The sequence below is a fragment of the Pangasianodon hypophthalmus genome, chromosome 13, assembly GCF_027358585.1.
Source record: "Pangasianodon hypophthalmus isolate fPanHyp1 chromosome 13, fPanHyp1.pri, whole genome shotgun sequence".
NCBI classification, from domain to species: Eukaryota; Metazoa; Chordata; class Actinopteri; order Siluriformes; family Pangasiidae; genus Pangasianodon; species Pangasianodon hypophthalmus.
Genome location: NC_069722.1, coordinates 14,417,411 through 14,438,503, shown reverse-complemented (window position 1 = coordinate 14,438,503; position 21,093 = coordinate 14,417,411). Strand labels below are relative to the sequence as shown.

The following is a 21,093-nucleotide window of genomic DNA, read 5'->3' as shown; positions in this document are numbered from 1 at the left end:
AATCTTGTATTTTTTTTCCCCACTTTTTCCCCCCTACAACAGCATTTTAGGGCCGCTGTTTAAATAAGTAGATTTTGAGCATAAAGTCATAATATTTGGGGGAAAAAGTAGTAATTTCTGACATTACCAAAAAATCAAAAGCTGTAATGTCTGTCTGATTGTTGTAAAATTTGTAAAAAAAAAAAAAAAAAAAAGCCATAATGTCTGACATTACAATCAAAAAATCACAATATTTCAAGAGTAAAGTTGTAAAATCTGCAGAAAAAAAGCTGTAATGTCTGATATGATGAAAAAAATTAGCAATATTTCTAGAATAAAGCTGTAATACTACGACTATTTAAAGAAACCAGTCTCTCCTCAGTGTCAGAGCAGGTTCCCCCTCAGTGTCAGAGCAGATCCCCTCTAAATGTCAGAGCAGATCCCCCCTCAGTTTTAGAGCAGATCCCCCTCAGTTTCAGAGGAGATCCCCCCTCAGTCTCAGAGGAGACCCCCCCCCAGTGTCAGAGCAGATCCCCTCTCAGTGTCAGAGCAGATCCCTCCTCAGTGTCAGAGCAGATCCCCCTCAGTGTCAGATCAGATCCCTCCTCACTGTCAGAGCAGATCCACCATCAGCGTCAGAGCAGATCCCCCTCAGCGTCAGAGCAGGTCCCCTCTCAGTGTCAGAACAGATCCCTCCTCAGTGTCAGAGCAGATCCCTCTCAATGTCAGATCAGATCCCTCCTCAGTGTCAGAGCAGATCCCCCTTCAGTGTCAGAGCAGATGCACCATCAGTGTCAGAGCAGATCCCCCCCTCACTGTCAGAGTATTTTCCCCCTCACTGTCAGACCAGATCCCCCTCAGCGTCAGAGCAGGTCCCCTCTCACTGTCAGAGCAGATCCCCCTCAGCGTCAGAGCAGGTCCCCTCTCCCTGTCAGAGCAGATCCCCCTCAGCGTCAGAGCAGGTCCCCTCTCACTGTCAGAGCAGATCCCCCCTCACTGTCAGAGCAGATCCCCCCCTCACTGTCAGAGTATTTTCCCCCTCACTGTCAGAGCAGATCCCCCTCAGCGTCAGAGCAGATCCCCCTCAGCGTCAGAGCAGGTCCCCTCTCACTGTCAGAGCAGGTCCCCCCTCACTGTCAGAGCAGATCCCCCCTCACTGTCAGAGCAGGTCCCCTCTCAATGTCAGATCAGATCCCTCCTCAGTGTCAGAGCAGATCCCCCTTCAGTGTCAGAGCAGATGCACCATCAGTGTCAGAGCAGATCCCCCCCTCACTGTCAGAGTATTTTCCCCCTCACTGTCAGACCAGATCCCCCTCAGCGTCAGAGCAGGTCCCCTCTCACTGTCAGAGCAGATCCCCCTCAGCGTCAGAGCAGGTCCCCTCTCACTGTCAGAGCAGATCCCCCTCAGTGTCAGAGCAGGTCCCCTCTCACTGTCAGAGCAGATCCCCCCTCACTGTCAGAGCAGGTCCCCCCTCACTGTCAGAGCAGATCCCCCTTCAGTGTCAGAGCAGATGCACCATCAGTGTCAGAGCAGATCCCCCCCTCACTGTCAGAGTATTTTCCCCCTCACTGTCAGAGCAGATCCCCCTCAGCGTCAGAGCAGATCCCCCTCAGCGTCAGAGCAGGTCCCCCCTCACTGTCAGAGCAGATCCCCCCTCACTGTCAGAGCAGGTCCCCTCTCAGTGTCAGAACAGATCCCTCCTCAGTGTCAGAGCAGATCCCTCTCAATGTCAGATCAGATCCCTCCTCAGTGTCAGAGCAGATCCCCCTTCAGTGTCAGAGCAGATGCACCATCAGTGTCAGAGCAGATCCCCCCCTCACTGTCAGAGTATTTTCCCCCTCACTGTCAGAGCAGATCCCCCTCAGCGTCAGAGCAGGTCCCCTCTCACTGTCAGAGCAGATCCCCCTTCACTGTCAGAGCAGATCCACCTCAGCGTCAGAGCAGGTCGTGTTGTGTCTCTGTGCTGCTGGTGGTGAGCTGTTCTTGACTCACGCTGTGTTTTGCTCATCAGTGTCGCCTCCCCTGTCACAGTGAGGAAACAGCTCTTTCCACTCCCGCTTTAAATGGATGTAACCTGGGCCGGCAGACACTAACAGCTTGTTGACTGAAACAGAAATAGGAAGAACTATGTCGCTGGTGAAAATGGAGGTTTCGTGTAATAAGTTCCAGGCGAACGTGTTCGACCAAAGCAGATGTCAGAACTGCTTTAAATCCCGCGAGCTGCACGTGACGACGCGCGAGGAAATGGAGCAGGTAAACTAATGACCGCTTTAACAATATGCTAATTCAGTTAGCTCAAGCTTCAACAACTGTGTATCCAGAGCTTCTAATGGAGGGATTCACACTTAATCGACACAGTATTTCGAAAACAAACACACAGACCTGTCTTACTTGGAGAAATATTTAGACCGTCGAAATTAAAATAAGTTTCAGCTTGTTACCAATTTGCTTACTTTTTGATGGACATATTGGCAGCGTTTTTTTTTTTTTTTTTTTTTTTTTTTTTTTGTCTTCGTGTCAAAATATATTTGTATTCCAAAGTTTTCGTCAAGCACCTAATTTTAAAGAAAATGCTAATATGTGGAGAAAGTCTATGGAAACCAAACACAAGGGCTACACTATTACACTACACTAACTCTACACAATGTATCCCATTATAGGCTAAAAGGTCATTTTAATAATAAATTACTAAATATCAGTTGTTTAAAGGTTCTCACAGTGGAGTCTGTGAAGCTTAGATACACTCAGGAAAAGAAAGGTGCTAAATTGTATTTTTCCTTGACTCCTTATCCCTTTCCTTTGGTACCTTTAGTATGTATGTTTTAATAAGAGAGGTTTCTTATTGTACCTTTAGTATGTGTGTTTTAATAAGAGAGGTTTCTTATTGTACCTTTAGTATGTGTGTTTTAATAAGAGAGGTTTCTTATTGTACCTTTAGCATGTATGTTTTAATAAGAGAGGTTTCCTTTGGTACCTTTAGTATGTATGTTTTAATTAGAGAGGTTTCTTATTGTACCTTTAGTATGTATGTTTTAATAAGAGAGGTTTCTTATTGTACTTTTAGTATATGTTTTAATAAGAGAGGTTTCTTATTGTACCTTTAGTATGTATGTTTTAATAAGAGAGGTTTCCTTTGGTACCTTTAGTATGTATGTTTTAATTAGAGAGGTTTCTTATTGTAACTTTAGTATGTATGTTTAATAAGAGAGGTTTCTTATTGTACCTTTAGTATGTATGTTTTAATTAGAGAGGTTTCTTATTGTACCTTTAGTATGTATGTTTAATAAGAGAGGTTTCTTATTGTACCTTTAGTTTTAATAAGAGAGGTTTCGTTTGGTACCTTTAGTATGTATGTTTTAATAAGAGAGGTTTCTTATTGTACCTTTAGTATGTATGTTTTAATAAGAGAGGTTTCTTATTGTACCTTTAGTATGTATGTTTAATAAGAGAGGATTCTTATTGTACCTTTAGTATATATGTTTTAATAAGAGAGGTTTCCTTTGGTACCTTTAGTATGTATGTTTTAATTAGAGAGGTTTCTTATTGTACTTTTAGTATGTATGTTTTAATAAGAGAGCTGCAATCTTTAAACTAAAAGGTGATTTATGTCCAATTATATACCTTAAATCTTTTTTTTTTTTTTTACAGCTATACTATATCCATATTTTACAGGTAAAATTAAAATTATTAAAAGGTACAAAAAATATGGGTACCACCCCAGCACAAAGGAAAGGAAATATGTGAAACTATATTTCCTTTAAATTGTTCCTTTGCTCTAGCCTTTTAATCACTCTTATGAGCTCTCTATTCATTGCAAACAGGTGAAACCCATCTATGCAAGCTGGCTCTGCCTTGCACCTGAAGGGTTGGATTTCGACAGTCCAATGCAGCGGTCCAGGGTACCAAAGCATAATTATTCAGAACTTCACAAATGTCTGTTGCTACATGTAGACAAAACAACATAGCATTGAATTAATTTGTTGTTTGAATTTGTGTCTAGGCAGTCTGTTAACACAATGTGTTTATCCTTTTTTTGCACTCTCAGAAATGGCAGCGTCGCTTTTTCATCCTGTATGAGCACGGCTGCTTAGAGTTTGCTCTTGATGAGTTGGTAAGGGACGCTCACACACAACCAGATGAGCAGGAATACATCTGACTGTGTTATGGCACTGATTTATGAGAATCTTGTACATGTTGTAGCCAGATGTGTGGCTGCTTTGCTTAGAGCTCTATCACGAACTCTAAGTCGTACTTGTAGTCTCTGCCCACACTTTACCCAGATTTCTGTAATCAAGCAACGTTATAGATCTGATAGCTGTCTGACTCTCTTCTGGCTGGACACTCACTGTTCTGAGTGGTCTGTTTTTGCTATCTGTGATTATTTCATTTACTTTATGTCCTATCACTCCAGAATACTAGTATTTATTCCAGTTGTGTTTAGTTGTAGCTTTGTTTGTTCATCCCACAACCATCTCGCACATATTTCTGGTCAAATTACAGAGATGTCTGGAAGCATTTGTATCCCTGTCAGCTCCTTTAACAGTTAGATGCTTGAACTGGATTCTGTATCATTTTAAAGTCACTTTGGATAAAGTCACTTTGTTTGCCAAATGAATGACTATAAAGATAAAAATATAATTGTGTTTCAGCCAAGTACAGTTCCCCAAGGAACTGTGAACTTGCATCAGTGCACTGATGTGATTGACGCAGAGGACAGGACAGGACAGAAAAACACACTGTGCATCATCACTCCAGACCAAGAGATTTACATCCGTGGAGACAGCAAAGAGATCATCAGTGGGTCAGTGATGGGTCTCAGTAGAACAATACAGCAAGGGCTTAACCCTTTTCTGAAGATTTGTCATTCATAAATAAATACCACTGGCACACAAAGCAAGTGTTTTTTTTTTCACTAACAATATTACTAACAATTTTTTTCTCTTTTTTAATTTATCAAATTATTTATTCCAGCTATGTCTTTAAATAATCAAATAATGTATTGATTATTTCAATGTTTCAGTGACATATTTGTATTCATATAGCCTACCCCTATATTAGACATGAAGTTTTGCCTCAGAGCATTTTTGTTGTGGACAATAAAAGTGTTGACAATGAAAATCAAATATTTTCATAGTGCACATTGTCGATTTTGCCAGTTAATCCTTGTGGCCATAGAAGCAAATAAAGGATAAATGTAACACACTTTGGGTGACATAGATGAATGCAAATAATTTTTAATAGCTGCTATGGATAGTTTTAAGAAGATAAGATTTTGGGGGGAAAGAATCCTGTGCTGTGTGAATGACTGGACTTATGAAGGGTTAAATCAGTTTTGCAGTAGGCGGGGACAGTAAAACTTGTAGGACAGTATTATTATTACAGCTGTAATTTTTATGATGCCCTTCTGTGCGTTTGAATCTTTCTACAGTTGGTGCGAGCAGCTTCTAGTTTTCAGACAGACCAATGAACAAAGGCGAAGGAAAAAAGGAAGCAGGACGCCTGTTCCCTCACAGGTGACAAGTTGTTCTACAGTTATTACAGTACAGCTCTCTGTATAAAGCCACACTTCATCAACTATAAACCTTTATATCAACTATAGACCTTTTATCTACTTGCCTGTGTGTGAAATAATGAAGGGATAATACACACCTGGCCATGGAGCATCTGAGCTTACTTTCAGTCCTTTAAAAAGTGGGGGACCACAAAAGCAAAGTGCTATAATTCATACAGTTCACCCGTCTGCATTTTGAGCTCGTGGTCATTATTTAATTTAAATAACAATAACTTTGTCAATAACAATAACTTTGTCAATGACAAAGATCAGCTACTGCAAGCTGAACAGCACTATTTCAGCAATAATTAGTCTATATAAAGTGTTATTTAATTTCATTTTATTTGTGTGCTTAGAATGGCAATGAGATCTCTGATCTAGCTGCAATGTATCTGCTTCTTAGGAGGAAGCATCTATAATAAAACCTGTGTGCAGCATTGGAGCTGCATACACAGGAACAGTAGAAGACAATAAACTACGTTACCCAAGGGAGGAAGATGAACCAAGTGAGAAAACTGAGGATATGAACGTAGGCCAGGATGTGAATGTTACCACCCCTGATTCTGATTCCCTCGGCTCAGGCAAGTGTGCAAAAACAAGGAATTGGCAAGTAGACATTGGTTTTTTTTTTTCCCCATTTGTGTTGTGTTTAGAATAAAGGATTTCAGTTAAGGAAAACCAAAGCACTGGCTTCTAGTCACTGTCCAAGAAAGATTATTAGAATTTGATTTTTCTTTCTTTTCATGAGATTTCTTTTTGATTTTGCTTAATTTCTTACATACAGTTAATAAACAGAATGCTTACAAGAGTAATGAGAAATGCAGTTGGTATATAGTTTATATACTTTCAGTTCTCATTATTATAAATCAAGAAGTCTTGTCTAATTAACCATCATAGGTTGAATGTTATTTTACAAAATGCTACCAGATTGCACTTCCCACTCATAGTAATGCCAGACTCCTAGAAAACCAGACAGGATGTGATTTCGACAAGAAGAAAGCCTTCCTGTGTAGACTTTTCCTCCAGGGCTTCTCATTAGAGAGATGCAGGGCCAGATCAGCCTCTGAGGATCTTCTTTATAGAGTGTGGCATATAGTAAACCTCTGTAACAAACTGCAATTTACAGATGCTGTTTTGATTGTGGGTCACATATTGGCTGTTGCCATGCCATGTTTATACAACAGTGGGCTGTTAGAACACTACCTGCAGTCATCTACCACATAACCCTGATAAAATATATATCATACGTGTGTATGGGGATCTGAAATGATAATTACCAACTAACTATCATTTTTGATATGTTGCATGGCCAATGTATAAATTTTCTTTTTACATCATATGAGTCCAAGGTTTCTCTCTCCATAGGAAAGTTGAAAACTCATGACATTAATCAGGAGACCTTCAGTGTAGACACACATCAAGCTGAGGGTGGTTCGAGCCTTCAGTTGTCCTTTCACCATCATCCGACATCTGTCCACAGCCCTGAGCCGTGGAGAACTGTGACCCGTGACCTGTCTCCATCTGATTTGCCTCTCAACAGCAGTGCTTCCCACTCTCTACATTGGCAAGAGGATGATGCAGAGAACTGTGCTAAAAAACATACTATGTCCTCATCATTAGCAAAGCATATGACACAAGACCAAGAAAATACTGAAGAACTCCATGCTGGGACACAAGAAGATAAGAACGGCAAGGATTCTTGCTTCATCACGTGCAGGTAAAGCTACAAAATGCACTGATGCCTGTAGAAGTTTAGGCTATTTAAGAACTTGTTCCTTTTCTGCATCTGTGTGTACTTACTGGGCCAAAGACAAACCTTAAACTAAAGACAGTTTTTCAGCAAGGGACAGCAGATGGCTTTGATGCAGTTACAACATTTTACTTGTATCACAGCTTATGCAGAGCACCAGATCAAAGGCCTTAACCCCACCATTAGCAGACAGACTGCTTTCAAATTTCCTCAAGCGCTAATCTCCAAAAGCTGGTAAATGTAAGCCAGTGTCACTACAAACTGGCCATCATCAGTCTTTTTGCTTTTCAGGGACTATAATGAATTTAAAAAAAAATTAGAAACAAGTAAACATGTGGTTCTCAACCTTTTTTTTTGGAGCCCATTTTAAGGGACAAGGTGCCAATATGGTCTGGTGTAAAATGATGCTTTGATGCTCCAAATTAAATAGATAGACTAAGCCAATGAAATATTAGGCATGTTTAAAAACAGTTTCAGTTATTATTTGAAAAATGCTTCACATGTCAACTCCATAATAACAAGGGGCCCCAAGGTTGAGATTTTACATATTTGCTTTTTTCCACACAAATACCAGTAGACTTACCCCAATGCATAAATCCGTAATTTACAGTGGCATTTTTCAACAGATAGTGCATGTTTTGTCAGTTTCATTCCTTCCTAAGAAATATGTTTGGTCATCTGATTTGAACTCGTCCTGCTTCACATATGCACATGAAAAGTCCTAAACTCTTAAACCATACATGACAGATGGGTCTTATCTTTGTGCATACCTACTTCTGTAAAGGGAACATGTTTTTATAGAGTGGCAAAGACCAACCTGCAAAACAGTTTAGTCACATGTGATCAGTGATGAGGTTTAATGAATCTTAGAATTAGAGTGACTTTAGACCTGGATGTGAAGCTTTTGTGGTTTTGTGATCTTCTGCTTGTATCTTTCTTGCTATCTCCCTCTTTGTTTCTGTTTATCATAGCATGCCTGGGGATGAGTGTTGGACTAATGAAAATGAAAAACAGTGTAAAATGTGTCCAGAGTGCAGCAGCAGAAGTCAAACTGGCCACATCCAGAACACGGTAATGTGTGCCAGTGGTAATTTAAAATGAAGTGGGGCCTATGTCTCAGGGACATCACTATTATTTATAATAGTAATCCCTCATTACCAGAACCAGTGACTGATATTGTCATTTTAATGTTTAATATAACTACAACTGGACCATGATGTGTAGGTTAATAAACCAGACGCTTAAGGTGACTGTTTAACATTGATTGCTTTCCACACCACGACTGCGTGTATATTACTACACTTGTAAGGACAAAAAAAAAAGCTCCACCAAATTACCACTGTCAATCAGGAAACACAGTCAAGAGCACAGCGGCTCTCAGGGGAATAGCAAATTGCAATTTACTAATAATTTTGACAACCTTATATCTTGCATTATTTTCATAAATTAATCTTTTTGCTGTTAAAATGGTAGTTCCTGTAGCTATGACAGACTGCCTTGAATAATTCCAACTTTCCTACCCAAATAAGTAATTGCAGTTTTACCAAACTGGAATTTATTGTAGATTTAATGTAAGAGATCCATTGTGCCAGATTTATCAAGAATATATATATATATATATATATATATATAATCATATATTGGAGAATCACATTGGGAGCAATTATCCTTGTAAAAGATAAGCTTTTGCAACTTTTCATGCCTAATGTTTGCTTACTAGAAGGAAATATGAATTCCGGTTTAGTGACTGCAATTTTTTTTTTAAGGGTTTTCTTTTCTAGTAAGTACGGAAGCAAGAGGTTTTATGCAGGTTTATTTTTGCATCCTGTGATGCAAAAAAACCCTTGTTGGTGTTATAAATATGTAAAATGTTGTCTAAAGAGCAGTTAAACACAGGGACCTCAGCTGTGCCTTACAGACCCTATATTCATAAGTCAGTATCAAATCGTCACCTTTTCAGTCTAGCTTTTTATTTTGAGTCATTTGCTTTGCGGCGCTGAAACCAAAGCACAGCTGGTTTGAGCAGTTTATCCTGGGGCCATGACTCACAAGACCAGATGTTTATAGGGAGGAAGCATACTGTGATTTGATAGTAGGAAGCCACTGATATGCAAGTATGCATGTATGTAAGTACTGTTGTCGATTCCTAGCGTCATCCGCATCAACAGACCCTTAATTAGGCTGGCATGTATATTGTGAGCCTGCGATGAGTCAACTGGCCTCAGGCAGTGTCGATACTTGAATGTGTTTGCTGTCTTTGAGTAGAAGATAATTCACTTAGCACCATCATGCATGGGAATTCCAGGCATGTAACCATGTTTTTTTTGTGTGTTTCCTCCCTGTTCGTAATATCTGCTGCAATATTTTGTCTATTCCATTGCTCATGGGTCACCTGTACTTTGTTTTATTTATGTTGGATTCCCAGATTACTCATACTCATCTTCGTACCTTCACTCATCACGATTACATAACATCAGTGACATCATATTTATTCATATGTAAGAAAATAGGAACACAGACAATATCGGCGTATGAATAAAAGTAATGGTGCAATCCAGTTTGAAACTAGAGACGTGTCCTTTGTGTCTATACAGTTATTGCAGGGACATTGGGAAATGGGGAACCTGTCTCTCTTTTTACATATTAGCTTTTTCGGGGCTAGACCCCTTGCATACTTCAACTTCCTGCCTTTCCAGAGGGGAAAAAAAATGTATTCAGGGTTTTTTTTTGTGCAAGTCTGATGGTAACCAAACTAAGAAAAACAATCCATAAACGTTTGTTATTGAATCATAGCACATTCAATTCACAACTGACATAAAACTAACCTATGGGTGTTTATAAATATATTGGTTGTATCAATGTGCAGGAGAAGTCTGTAGGACTGCTGGAAGCACCACAAAGCAACATTCCTCCTCTGAGAAGACTGCAGACAGTGGAAATCAAAGCTTCAGAGTCTACCATGACGGTGAGTGATTGGTATTGATATATACATACATATTTTGGTTCACTTTGAAGCTGAAGTATAGTGATTTTCAGTCAGATGCATACAGTTTTGTCTATATATTGTCTGAACACAAAAAGTGTTTTGCTAAAGCACATATTAAATTGATTGTTTTTATAGCCAGACCTTTTGAACTTCAAAAAAGGGTGGCTCTTCATGGATGACCATGATCGGGTGAGTACTTGGGATTTTCATATTTCATATTTGTTTACTTGAGGGAATCTCCTTATAAACAAGTAAAAAAAAAAAGCCCTAATTATGCTGGATTAGTTTTATATGGGGAAGTAGGGTTATGTAATTAATACCATTATATTGCTGGGATTTCCTATCTAAATCAATCATTTTCAAGTCTGTGTTCCCCGTCTATTGCCTAGTATGAAAGGACCTTTAGAAAAAAAACCCAGGTAAATTATATCTAATTTGAATTGACATTGCTTTTTCTTCAGTATGGAGGCATTCCAGGAAGCTCTCTTTTCTATTGTGCCAAAACCAAACAAAACCACGTATTATTTTAAGAGTTTAAATCTTAAATGAATCTTATCTGGTCTCAGTAGTACCATAATGGGTGATGCTGTATTTTTTTTCCACTTATAATTGTGATATTATTATTTATATGCTATTCTTTTTTCATATGAAGTGGTGCTATTTTGGGAAAATACTATAAATAATAATAATATGTATGTTTATATAATGACACAATGACATAATCATATCACATCTGCTGATGTCTGTTTTCTCCAGTGGAGGAAGTACTGGTTTGTGCTGTCTGCTCATAGCCTACGTTATTACTTTGACTCTGGAGCAGAGGAGGCAAGCTCACAGATTTTCCTTTCCATTACATCACATCACAACAAATTCTCTGTGTATGCTTATTAGTTTCAGAATATTAACAGACAATATTTAGAGATTGTTCTTAATAATATTGTTTTTCTTTAAAGGTATCACAACTAGTAGGAGAAATTGACCTGACTACTTGTCACAGAGTGACTGAGCTTCATGATCAGAGGAACTTTGGCTTTGAACTATGGGTATGCCAAATCATTTCTAAATAGACATTTTACAATAATAGATAAAACTATTTATTTTAGATGAATTAAATAATAAGTGACCCACCTAGACTCATAGAATGGTCTACAAGTTGGCCACTACAACTGCTGGGAAGCGACAAAACTGGATCCAGGCTCTTACAAAGAATATTCAGGACCAGAATGCCCCAGATGTTGCCAGGTAAATACATATAAACAAGTCAGAGAGAACATCTGTTAAATTGCAGACTTTAGCACCAGAAAAACTGAACATTCAATTCACTTTAATTTTGTTCAGCATTCCAGATAACTGTCCATCCAGAGTGGGCCCTCACTCTGGGCCAGATGTTACTCAAGAATCCATGTCTCTGTCTTGCCCTGTCAATGAAAAGTGCTGCACAAAACAGAGATCTGATCACTATAGGAGGCGCCGAGGCCGCCCTAAAACTTCCCGCTGGACTGATATGTTAATCCAGGAAGGGACCAGAGAACAAGAGAGGGTAGAGCAGAATGCAGAAGAGAGCATCAGTAGGCGGAGGGGAAGAGAGGAGCGCAGGCAAAGGTATGCCATCGTGATGGGGTCCTCAGTATGCCCCTTAGATGAGAGGAACAGCTCTACACAGGAGAATCAGCAGCAAGAGAGAATGAGGGAGATTGAAGAATGTTGGCTGCAGGTGGAGAAGATGGCTATCAGAGAGGAGAAGAGGGTGCTGCTTTACCCAGAATACCAGAGTGAGGACTCTGTTGAGCTGAAGAAACTTCTAGAACATTACGGGAAGAGAGTGAGTGGAGATATGTTTTCTTGGAGGACTGTGCTGAGGCCATAATTCATTGCATTATGTTCAATAAATAATTTAAAATAATAGAGTTATAAATAAATAAATAGGTAAATGCCTATAGTAGAGCTCTTTTTGGTATTATATGTGATGCCAAATAACTGTACCAAGCTCTGCTTTTTGCTGTTTCTCTTGATATTGCAGTGATTTTATATGTTTATTAATCTGCTAAAAGTGTAGTTTGAGTGAATGTATGTTTTTGTGTCTGTTTTGAACATCAGATGGAGGAACTGACTGTCCGGTCAGAGTCAGCAAATCAGGAATACTCACAAGATCATGCACATGGCACAGACTGGAGTTTGGGGGTAGGATTACAATTCATTATTGTCTCATGGGTCAAATTCATGGTATATATGGCCAAAAGTTTGTGGACGCGTGACCATTCCAGATTTAATTTTCCCATTGCTGTTATAATAGCCTTCCAGAAAGAGTGGAGGTTTTCCACTAGATTTTGGAACATGGCTGTGGGGATTTGTCCATTCAGACAGCATTAGTGAGGTCAGGCACTGATGTCAGTCGAGGATGCCTGGGGCACAGTCAGTGTTCCAGTTCATCCCAAACGTGTTCAGTGGGGTTGAGATCAAGGCTTTGTGCAGGCCACTCAAGTTCTTCCAACCTCCAGCCTTTGCAAACCATGTCTTTATGGACCTCATTTTTTGCATAGGGGTGTTGTCATGCTGGAACGTGTTTGAGGTTGGCCCCTTAGTTCCAGAGAAGGGAAATTGTAATGCATACAAAGCATACTACGGCATGCAAAGACATCTTATAAAATTGTGTGCTTCCAACTTTGTGGCAACAGTTTGGGAAAGGCGCACATATGGGTGTGATGGTCAGGTGTCCACATACTTTTGGCAATATAACGTATCATTCAATTGTTATCGTTTATGTAGATTGCTCAAGTTAAAATCCTTCAGAGGACACATTTTGAATTTGTTACATTAGGATGAACAGACCTGACCAAATATTTCATTCCTCACTGAAGCAGGAACCAACATGTGATCCTGGAACCGAATGGGAACCTCAGAAGATAGGTCCAAATAAACAAAATCCCAGTCTGACTGACAAGTACCAAGAGCCCAAAGGGCTTGTGAGTTTGAAAGATCTAAGAAGACAACAGATCAGTGACCTCCTGGACCTTTATCCTTTATCCCAGTCCAACTCTGAATTCACAAATGAACCTAAAAGAAAGAGTGAATGCAATCTGTTGCATCAGGGAATTACTTCTGACAAACCCATTAAGAGCCTCAGTTCACTTGGTTTGTGCCAGGCAAGCAGAGACTTGGGAGATGACCCTACTTGGGCCAGAATGTTCAGTGAAAGAACTGCGCTGATGATAAGAGAAGGTACTGTTTCAGATCAAGCCATGGTGAAGCTGTTATCTCAGGAAGCTGAATTCCTGACTAGACAAAATGAGGCCCTTAACCAGCGGAATCAAGAACTGGTAAACCAGCTAGCTGAAGCAGACCGAGAGATAGACAGGCTTAAGGCAGAGCTTTTCTCTCAACCAAATGGCCACCAGCCAGAACTGGAGTCCATAGTGGAGTGTTTGGAATTGGAATTGGCCAGGAGCTGTGGGCAACTCCAGGAGGCACAGACTCAGCTAGCAGAAATGGAGGATAATCTGAAAGACACTCATCAAACTCTGCAGCTGAAGGAGGCTACGCTTAGAGGCCTGGGCTTGTTAAACATGGACAGTGAATACAAAATAGCATTTCCAGAAATAATTGATAGACTCCATCAGTGTGTGCAGGTGCTGGAGTTCAAAGTCTCTGAGTTGGTGAGCCAACAATGGCTTTCAACTCTGACATGTAAGGAACTACAGACCCAGAACACCTCTCTCATGAAATTAGAGGTTCAGAATAGTCAGAAGATAATGGAGGATGACACGAAAAACATGATGTTGGAAAGAGAGCTAGAATCTAATATACCTCTGTGTGAAGGATTGGCACACACAAAAGACGAGCAGCATCAGAACAGAATAGAAACAGTTGAAGTAGCATTAAAGAAGAGGTCCAATGTGTTTAGTTTGTTAATAGAGGTCATCCGTCAACTAGCTGGAAATGAGATGCCAGAATCTGTCTCAGAACATGAGACTGCACAGATGAACCCCAAAGTGTTAAGGAGGCTACAATTGGAAAAAGACATTTGGGAAAGCTTTGTGAACACTTTAAAGAGCGCTACCTCTGATAACTTGGAGAATGAGGAAGCTGCCTGTCTACTACGGAGTGCCGAGATGAAACTAGGGGAAGTTAAAATGTACCTTTCAGCCCTCAGCATTTACAAAAGTATCAGTTGTAACCCACTAACCCTGAGCAGCAATTCAGGACCAGATAATTCAGGCAATACATCTTCAAGTAACCCTGACATTATTGGTATAAATGATGGAAAAATGGAGAAGGAACAAAATAATGTTATGTGGAAAGGTCTGAAAGAGCACATGGAGAAGAGATTGATCCTGATTGATCATGTAACATCTAAATTGGAATCATTTACCAATAATGAAACTCTTTCTGAGATAACAAGGCAGTTTCAGAAAACAAATACATTCTATCCTATAATCAGTGTTGTCATGGACATTATGGCTGCTTATTTGGTAGAGAAGCTGAGTCATTCTGTAATAATGCAAAAATCTGTAGCAATACAAACTGAAAACCAAGAGATGCTGGAACAGAACATCATGGCTGTTAATGAAAAACCTGAGGTCAGTGAAGGCACTGGGAAAGAAACTATTACCTATTTGAAAAGTCGAATTAAGGAACTGGAGCACCTGCTATCTGAGAGACTGACATCTCTACAGCAGCAACACGAAAAGGACAAGGAGAGACTCAAGGTGGACATAATGGTTGTTCTATCATTTTTATCCTTCACTTTAGAATTATACTTTTTTTTTTAATGCACCCCACTAACTACATTTTTTTCATCTTATTTAACCTAACCTAATGTGGTATTTTGTTTTGCTCTTTCTCTTAAGGCTGGATTTGAACAGGGCATCACCTTGTTGAGGGAGTCTCATAGGAAAGCCACAGAAGTCCTTCTCCTCAAACACCAGCGGGAGCAGGAGTTGTTAAAGGAGGAGAAAGAAAGACTTCTAACTGAAGAAGTGGCCGCCTGTCTCACTGGTACGTGCTTTTATTTGTGTAAGTATGGTCATTTCTCAATCTGATTTTCTGAATAACTGTTCTTGTGACCATCTACAGTTATAGAAACTATGAAGAGAGCCCATAGCTCAGAGCTGGAGAAAATGCTTCAGAAGGCATGTCGGGAGAAGACCTATAGCGGTGGCACAAATATTGACGTGATACTGAAAAATCACAGGTAATGGAACAAAGGTCAGACATCATACATACATTTTGTTGCAGTCAGAAACAGTATATAATACCATATTGAAAATGATCATTTAAGTTACAATGAAATTTTAATGACAGCTTTTTTCCTCTGTGTATTTATGTGGTACCAACTACAACATTGCTATAATGTTTGTGTTAATATAATGTGTGTATATTAGTATTTGGTACTTGGTAAAGTATTCACACCACTTCAGTTTATTGTATAATGGATTAATTTTTTTTTTCTTGCAAAATATACTCTACACTGAAAACACAAACAGATTTTGACAAAGTTTTGTAAACTAGAATAAAACAAAAACTAGAATATCACATTTACTCAAATGTTCAGACCCTGCTATGCCACTAAATTGGGCTGAGGGTCATCATGTTTGATTGATCATCCTCAAGATTGATCCTCAAGGTCCTGCAGAATACTGTAGCTTCCATCAGTCTTAAATGGAAGTTCTGAACCATTGAGACATTTCCAGGGCTATACAACAGGGGAGAGGTGATGATGAACCCAGTAGCCAATATGATGGCCCCTCCAGAGGTCTTGTGTGGGGATCATAAGAAAGACCTCTGTAGTACTCCATCAGTCAGGCCTTTATGGTACAGAGGCCAGACAGAAGCCTCTCCTCAGTAAAGGACACATGACTGCTCAGTTGGAGTTTGCCAGTATGCACCTAAATGAATCTTGAGTCATTAGAAAAAAGATTCTATAATCTGATGAAAGAGAGATAGAATTCTTTTGCTAAAATGCCAACCATTACATCAGAAAGAAACCAGGCACTGCTCATTACCTTCCCTATGGTGAAGCATGGTGGTGGCAGGATCTTGCTTTTGGGATGCTTTTGCAACAGGAACTAGGAGCATCATACCCAAGAATATTTAAGGCTATCAGCACTGCCAAACTACTCTACAAAAAATACAGAGTAAAGGCCCTGAATACTATATTTCTGTATTTAATTTTAATAAAGTGTACAATAAATGTACAAAACTTTGTACAATCAACCTTGTACAAAGGATTTTTTCCATCATGAAGTGTTATTGTGTTTTTTTTCCAGATACATACACATAAGTGGGTGTATTGGTACTAAGCAAAATATTACTATGTAATAGTTCTATGTGTGTGTGTGTATGTTAGTGAGGAGTTGTCAGCAGTTCAGAGGGAGCTGGATGCATTGTCTGAGCAGTACACGCAAAAATGTCTGGAGAATATGCACCTGGCTGAAGCTCTGCAGGCAGAGAGAGACGCTCTACAGCAGTATCAGTGCCAGAACCTAGCACTTAGTGCTCACAATCAGGTAATGCAAAATAATACAAACTTTTATCCTAATAATTGGTTCACTGATATGTATATGTTCTGATATATATGTTCTGATATCGGTTATATTGCTGTGTGCTGATGAATATATAATGAACTGAATGTTTGCCTGTTGTATAGGAGCTAACTAGTCACCTTGCTGAGGAGATCATGAGATTGTCAACAGTGGCAAAGGATGGTTGTAATCATGATAGGGAACAATATGAACTGATGGTTAGTGCACTGTTTTTTTTATTTTAGATTTTTTGATTAATTCTTAGGACTTGTTAGAGATCCTGATTATCAGTGATATTGGCATCACTCTGGTTAGACTGGTATCTATAATATTTATCTGTCTACTCTCAGATCAAGCTCCAGGTAAAAGAGTTCTGTCAGGAACAGGAAATTGACATTTTAAAAAATGAACTCTATGCTGCCAAAATGGTAAGAACAATAAGGAGCTTATCCAAACCACAGTCTTTCATCATGAATCATGAGTGTTTCATCATGAATAATCAAAATGAATGATCAATTTACTTTGAATGTGCTTTCATTCATTCATCTTCTGTAACTGCTCTATCCTGGGCAGGGTCACAGTCAATTTTCATATCCCTCTTTATTTATATTACTTCATTTGCAGGATCAAAAAGTTGCTTCAGAGAGATTCCAAGAAATTCAGACAGAACTCAACTTGGTCAAGGAGACAGCAGAACAACAAATTTCACAGCTGAATGAGAATCTGAGACTAGTTTATGAGGCCTTAGAAGAGTCTATAAAGAAGACGACGCCAGCTACTCCACTTGCTGCTTCCTCCCAGCCTGTGCTATTTAAAAGCTGACAAATATCATGTTACACTAAATTTTTCCATACCTGATATTTAAAATGCAATATTAAATTTTATTAGGATATCCATAAAGTAGCTTGTGAAGTTTATCAGTGCAAATGAAGAGATCAGACAGCCTTCAATTGGTGTAAAACTAATCAAAGGATAAAATTTTTAGATTTGTGTCCATCACAGAATGTTTGTTAGGTTTCTGTATCATAGCAAGGCAGACACAGTGTTTCCATAATGAATATCTACACTCTAAGAGAAGAAGGGTTCTTTGGATAGTTAATGAGTTTTGGGTTAAATGGGTTCTACAGCACGGAAAGATACACACACATCTGATGCATGCATAAAATATTTAAGGGTTTAACAAGAAGGCCAAACCAGCAAATACTTTTTCTTAGAATCTAAATCATGATGTCGATTTTGTATCTTTATTTTTTGTACAAAGCTTTAAAGATCTTTAATTATGAACAAAGTTAGTTAATTGTTGCAGTCAAAATGAAATCTTGCAAATGGTGTTTACCTCTCAGTCAGAAGATAATGTAGCAACATATTCCTATATATACTGTATGCTATACATCTAAATATGTGTTGTATATTTCTGTATTAATTTTTGTTTTTGTGGTATAATATAATTTGTTTTGTTATATGAGAGAGTTTGTACTGTGAGGGAGGTGGTAGGCAAGGGCAAATACCATTTATTGGGTAAGACATTGGTTTGATGGTTAAAAAAAATCTAAGTAAGCTGTATAGTGATTTATTTAACTAATTTGATTCTGTTCACAGAGGTAACTGAAGTTCTGTTAAAGTACACAATTTAAATTTCACATTTATTTCATATTAAAGGTGGAAATACAAAATAGATGAGCATTGATATTTTATTTTTTATTAAAATTCTTTTTATTACCACTTTGATTTCTCCCGTTCTAGTCACATTTCTGAAATATCTAAACAAAATCAGTAAATTATTCATTCCTTTGAGTTGAATGAAATAGACTTTCTAGTTTTGTTGAACATCCAGCTGTTTCAAGTCCATGTTGCTATCTGTTTTCCTTATTCTCTTTCACATTCTTCAGATTCTATGGAGCTCACAGAAACCACAGAATTTTCAAATAGGTACTTGGCTACATTTCATTGGGTTCTTTCATACATCTTGTCATCTTCTGAATAATGACCAAGACACCTAGCAGTGATGTATGTATTAGGATATAGTCACATGCAAAATTGTTGGCATGCCAATATTGGTACTTTGGGTGGTTGGGATGTTGGTCTTTTCTTGAATGCTCTCCTCTGGTCAGAGTGGGAAACTTCTATGCTAGTTATCCTCAGATACCCACATATTTATATAGTTTTTGATGTCTTACTTGATTGCCCACTTTCTTTTAAATAATGAGGCACAATATTCTGGGAATTGTACCAGTGTATCTACTATGCAGACAACCCCCCCCCGCATATCCATCCTTCCATCCATCCATCCAGTAAACAGCTTATGCAAGATTTTTAGCAGTTGGCAGTATGGTATGGCCAGAGGGGTGCTGGCTAGAGCCTTGCTTTGTGTTTGTATTTCTCTTCCCTTTTCCTGACAGTGAGCTATGGTTTCTACTGTGTGGGTCATGGAAAATGTTAATAAAAGCTTACCCCGGGTCTGCTGTGTGCTCAGAGTTGGGTGCTTTTGAATTTGTTAAACTGGTGCCAAACACCAGGGAATCTGCTCAAAGAATGGTATAACCTCAGCATGGAACAGTGTTCTCTTGCCCATGTTGTCCAGTAACTAAGCCTGCAAGAGCATCCACATCAGGCGGTCTTTGGTCTACAGAAAAAACAGCAGGATATGTAAACCAATTCATGGAAACACAGGCAGTGTTTCAGCACTCCTAAAGAACCTCCTAACATAACCCTCCTCCTTTACGACTCTACCACTCCAGATGTGTGCCTAAAACAGGCTGGTCCAAGAGTGAATGGGGCCTCTGCATTCAGGTGTAGCTGACCAGGAAATCACAACATTGCTGTTGGTTTCAGGACCTGACACTCTTGCTGTTTGCTCAGAGTGTACTAGACACCTGCAACCTATGATTGATCCCCAACCCTGAGAAGCCAGGTCCAGTTCATCCCAAAGGTGTTCAATGGGGTTAAGGTCATGGGGCTCTATGCAGGCCACTTGAGTGCTTCCAAACCAACCTTGGCAAACCATATCTTCATGGACTTTGCTTTTTGCACAAGGGCATTGTCATGCTGGAACAGGTTTGGGCCACTTAGTTTCCTATGAAGGGATACTGTAATGCTACAGCATGCAAAGACATTTCAGACAATCATATGCCCACAACTTTGTGGTAAAAGTTTGGGGAAGGCCCAGGTATGGGGGGTCATGGTCAGGCGTCCACATACTTTTGGCCATGTAGTGTAATACAGTAGGGTCCAGTATTTGGACAGCGACACAATTTTCATAATTTTGCCTTTGTACTGATAATACAGAGTTTTGAATAGGATGATTGGTATAAATTATTATTATTTTGTCTTCTGGGAAACATGTAAATCTCTTATGTAGCTTCTGAAGGGCAGTACTAAATGACAAAATAAGACCTTTAAACAAAATAATAACAATTTATACCAAACATCCTGTTCAAAAGTTTACACCCCCCCTGGCTCTTAATGTATAGTGTTGCCTTCTTGAGCATCAGTGAATGTTTACAACTTTTGTAATAGTTGTGTACGAGTCCCTCACTTGTCCTCAGTGTGAAAAGATGGATCTCAACGTCATATAGCCACTATTGGAAAGGGGTCAAATATGCAGAAAATGCTGGAAAACCAAAGAATGTGCAGGACCTGGAGGATTTTTCTGAAGAACAGTGGGCAGTTTAACTGCTCAGGACAAACAAGGGACTCATGTACAACTATCACAAAACATAACAACAGTCGTTTATCATCCAGGTAACAACACAGTATTAAAAATCAAGCGTATGTAAACTTTTGAACTGGTTCATTTGTGTAAATTCAGTTATTATTGTGTCTTGTGGACTATATGTAAACATCTGTTATGTGAAATTGCTTATTCAGGGCAGTATTAAATAAAAAACAAAATGCAATTTTTATGATCCCTGATTAACATTCTGCAAGGCGTATGTAAACGTATGACCTTGACTGTACCAAGAAAGGAGGAAAATGCACCAGATGCACATTTCCTAACCCACAGGCTGCATATGTGAATGTACCCTCAGGTTGTTTCGGTCTGTAATGACGTCTTTTAGGACATTTGCTGCATTGTATCATACACCCCAATAGGACACCACTAATATCTACTATCACGTCACTGCCATGCCTGTCCACTACACAAGTAATCTGGTCTGTGGGGGCATACGATGGCCCTTTGCATTGCTGGATGGGGTAAATTGTACTGTGAACTGCAAAATATGGAACACAAGATGCAAAATGGTTATCAATCAATGTAATATACCTGCTGATGCTGTGTTTAAACAAATTGTAAATCATCTAAAA

The 21,093-nt window shown here is 39.1% G+C and overlaps 1 protein-coding gene across 4 annotated transcripts; it reads left to right on the top strand.

Annotated features, from left to right (window-relative positions):
* The first annotated feature begins 1,898 nt into the window (after positions 1-1,898).
* Positions 1,899-18,461, top strand: LOC113527937 (myosin phosphatase Rho-interacting protein). Of its 4 annotated transcripts, none has more exons than XM_053239250.1 (23): positions 1,899-2,233; positions 3,629-3,652; positions 3,802-3,879; positions 4,026-4,091; positions 4,630-4,781; positions 5,409-5,493; positions 5,935-6,112; positions 6,897-7,248; positions 8,253-8,352; positions 10,148-10,246; positions 10,403-10,456; positions 11,024-11,092; positions 11,221-11,310; positions 11,400-11,509; positions 11,606-12,089; positions 12,365-12,448; positions 13,126-14,985; positions 15,115-15,262; positions 15,341-15,458; positions 16,614-16,773; positions 16,914-17,006; positions 17,139-17,216; positions 17,413-18,461. In XM_053239250.1, the coding sequence occupies exons 1-23, from the start codon at positions 2,108-2,110 to the stop codon at positions 17,608-17,610; spliced, it is 4,806 nt and encodes a 1,601-aa protein (XP_053095225.1). In that variant the 5' UTR covers positions 1,899-2,107; the 3' UTR covers positions 17,611-18,461. The 4 variants fall into 4 exon arrangements, with proteins under 4 accessions (XP_053095225.1, XP_053095226.1, XP_053095227.1 ...); XM_053239251.1 differs by having other exon boundaries at positions 1,900-2,233; positions 13,129-14,985; XM_053239252.1 differs by having other exon boundaries at positions 1,900-2,233; positions 13,126-14,973.
* The last annotated feature ends 2,632 nt before the right edge of the window (positions 18,462-21,093 follow it).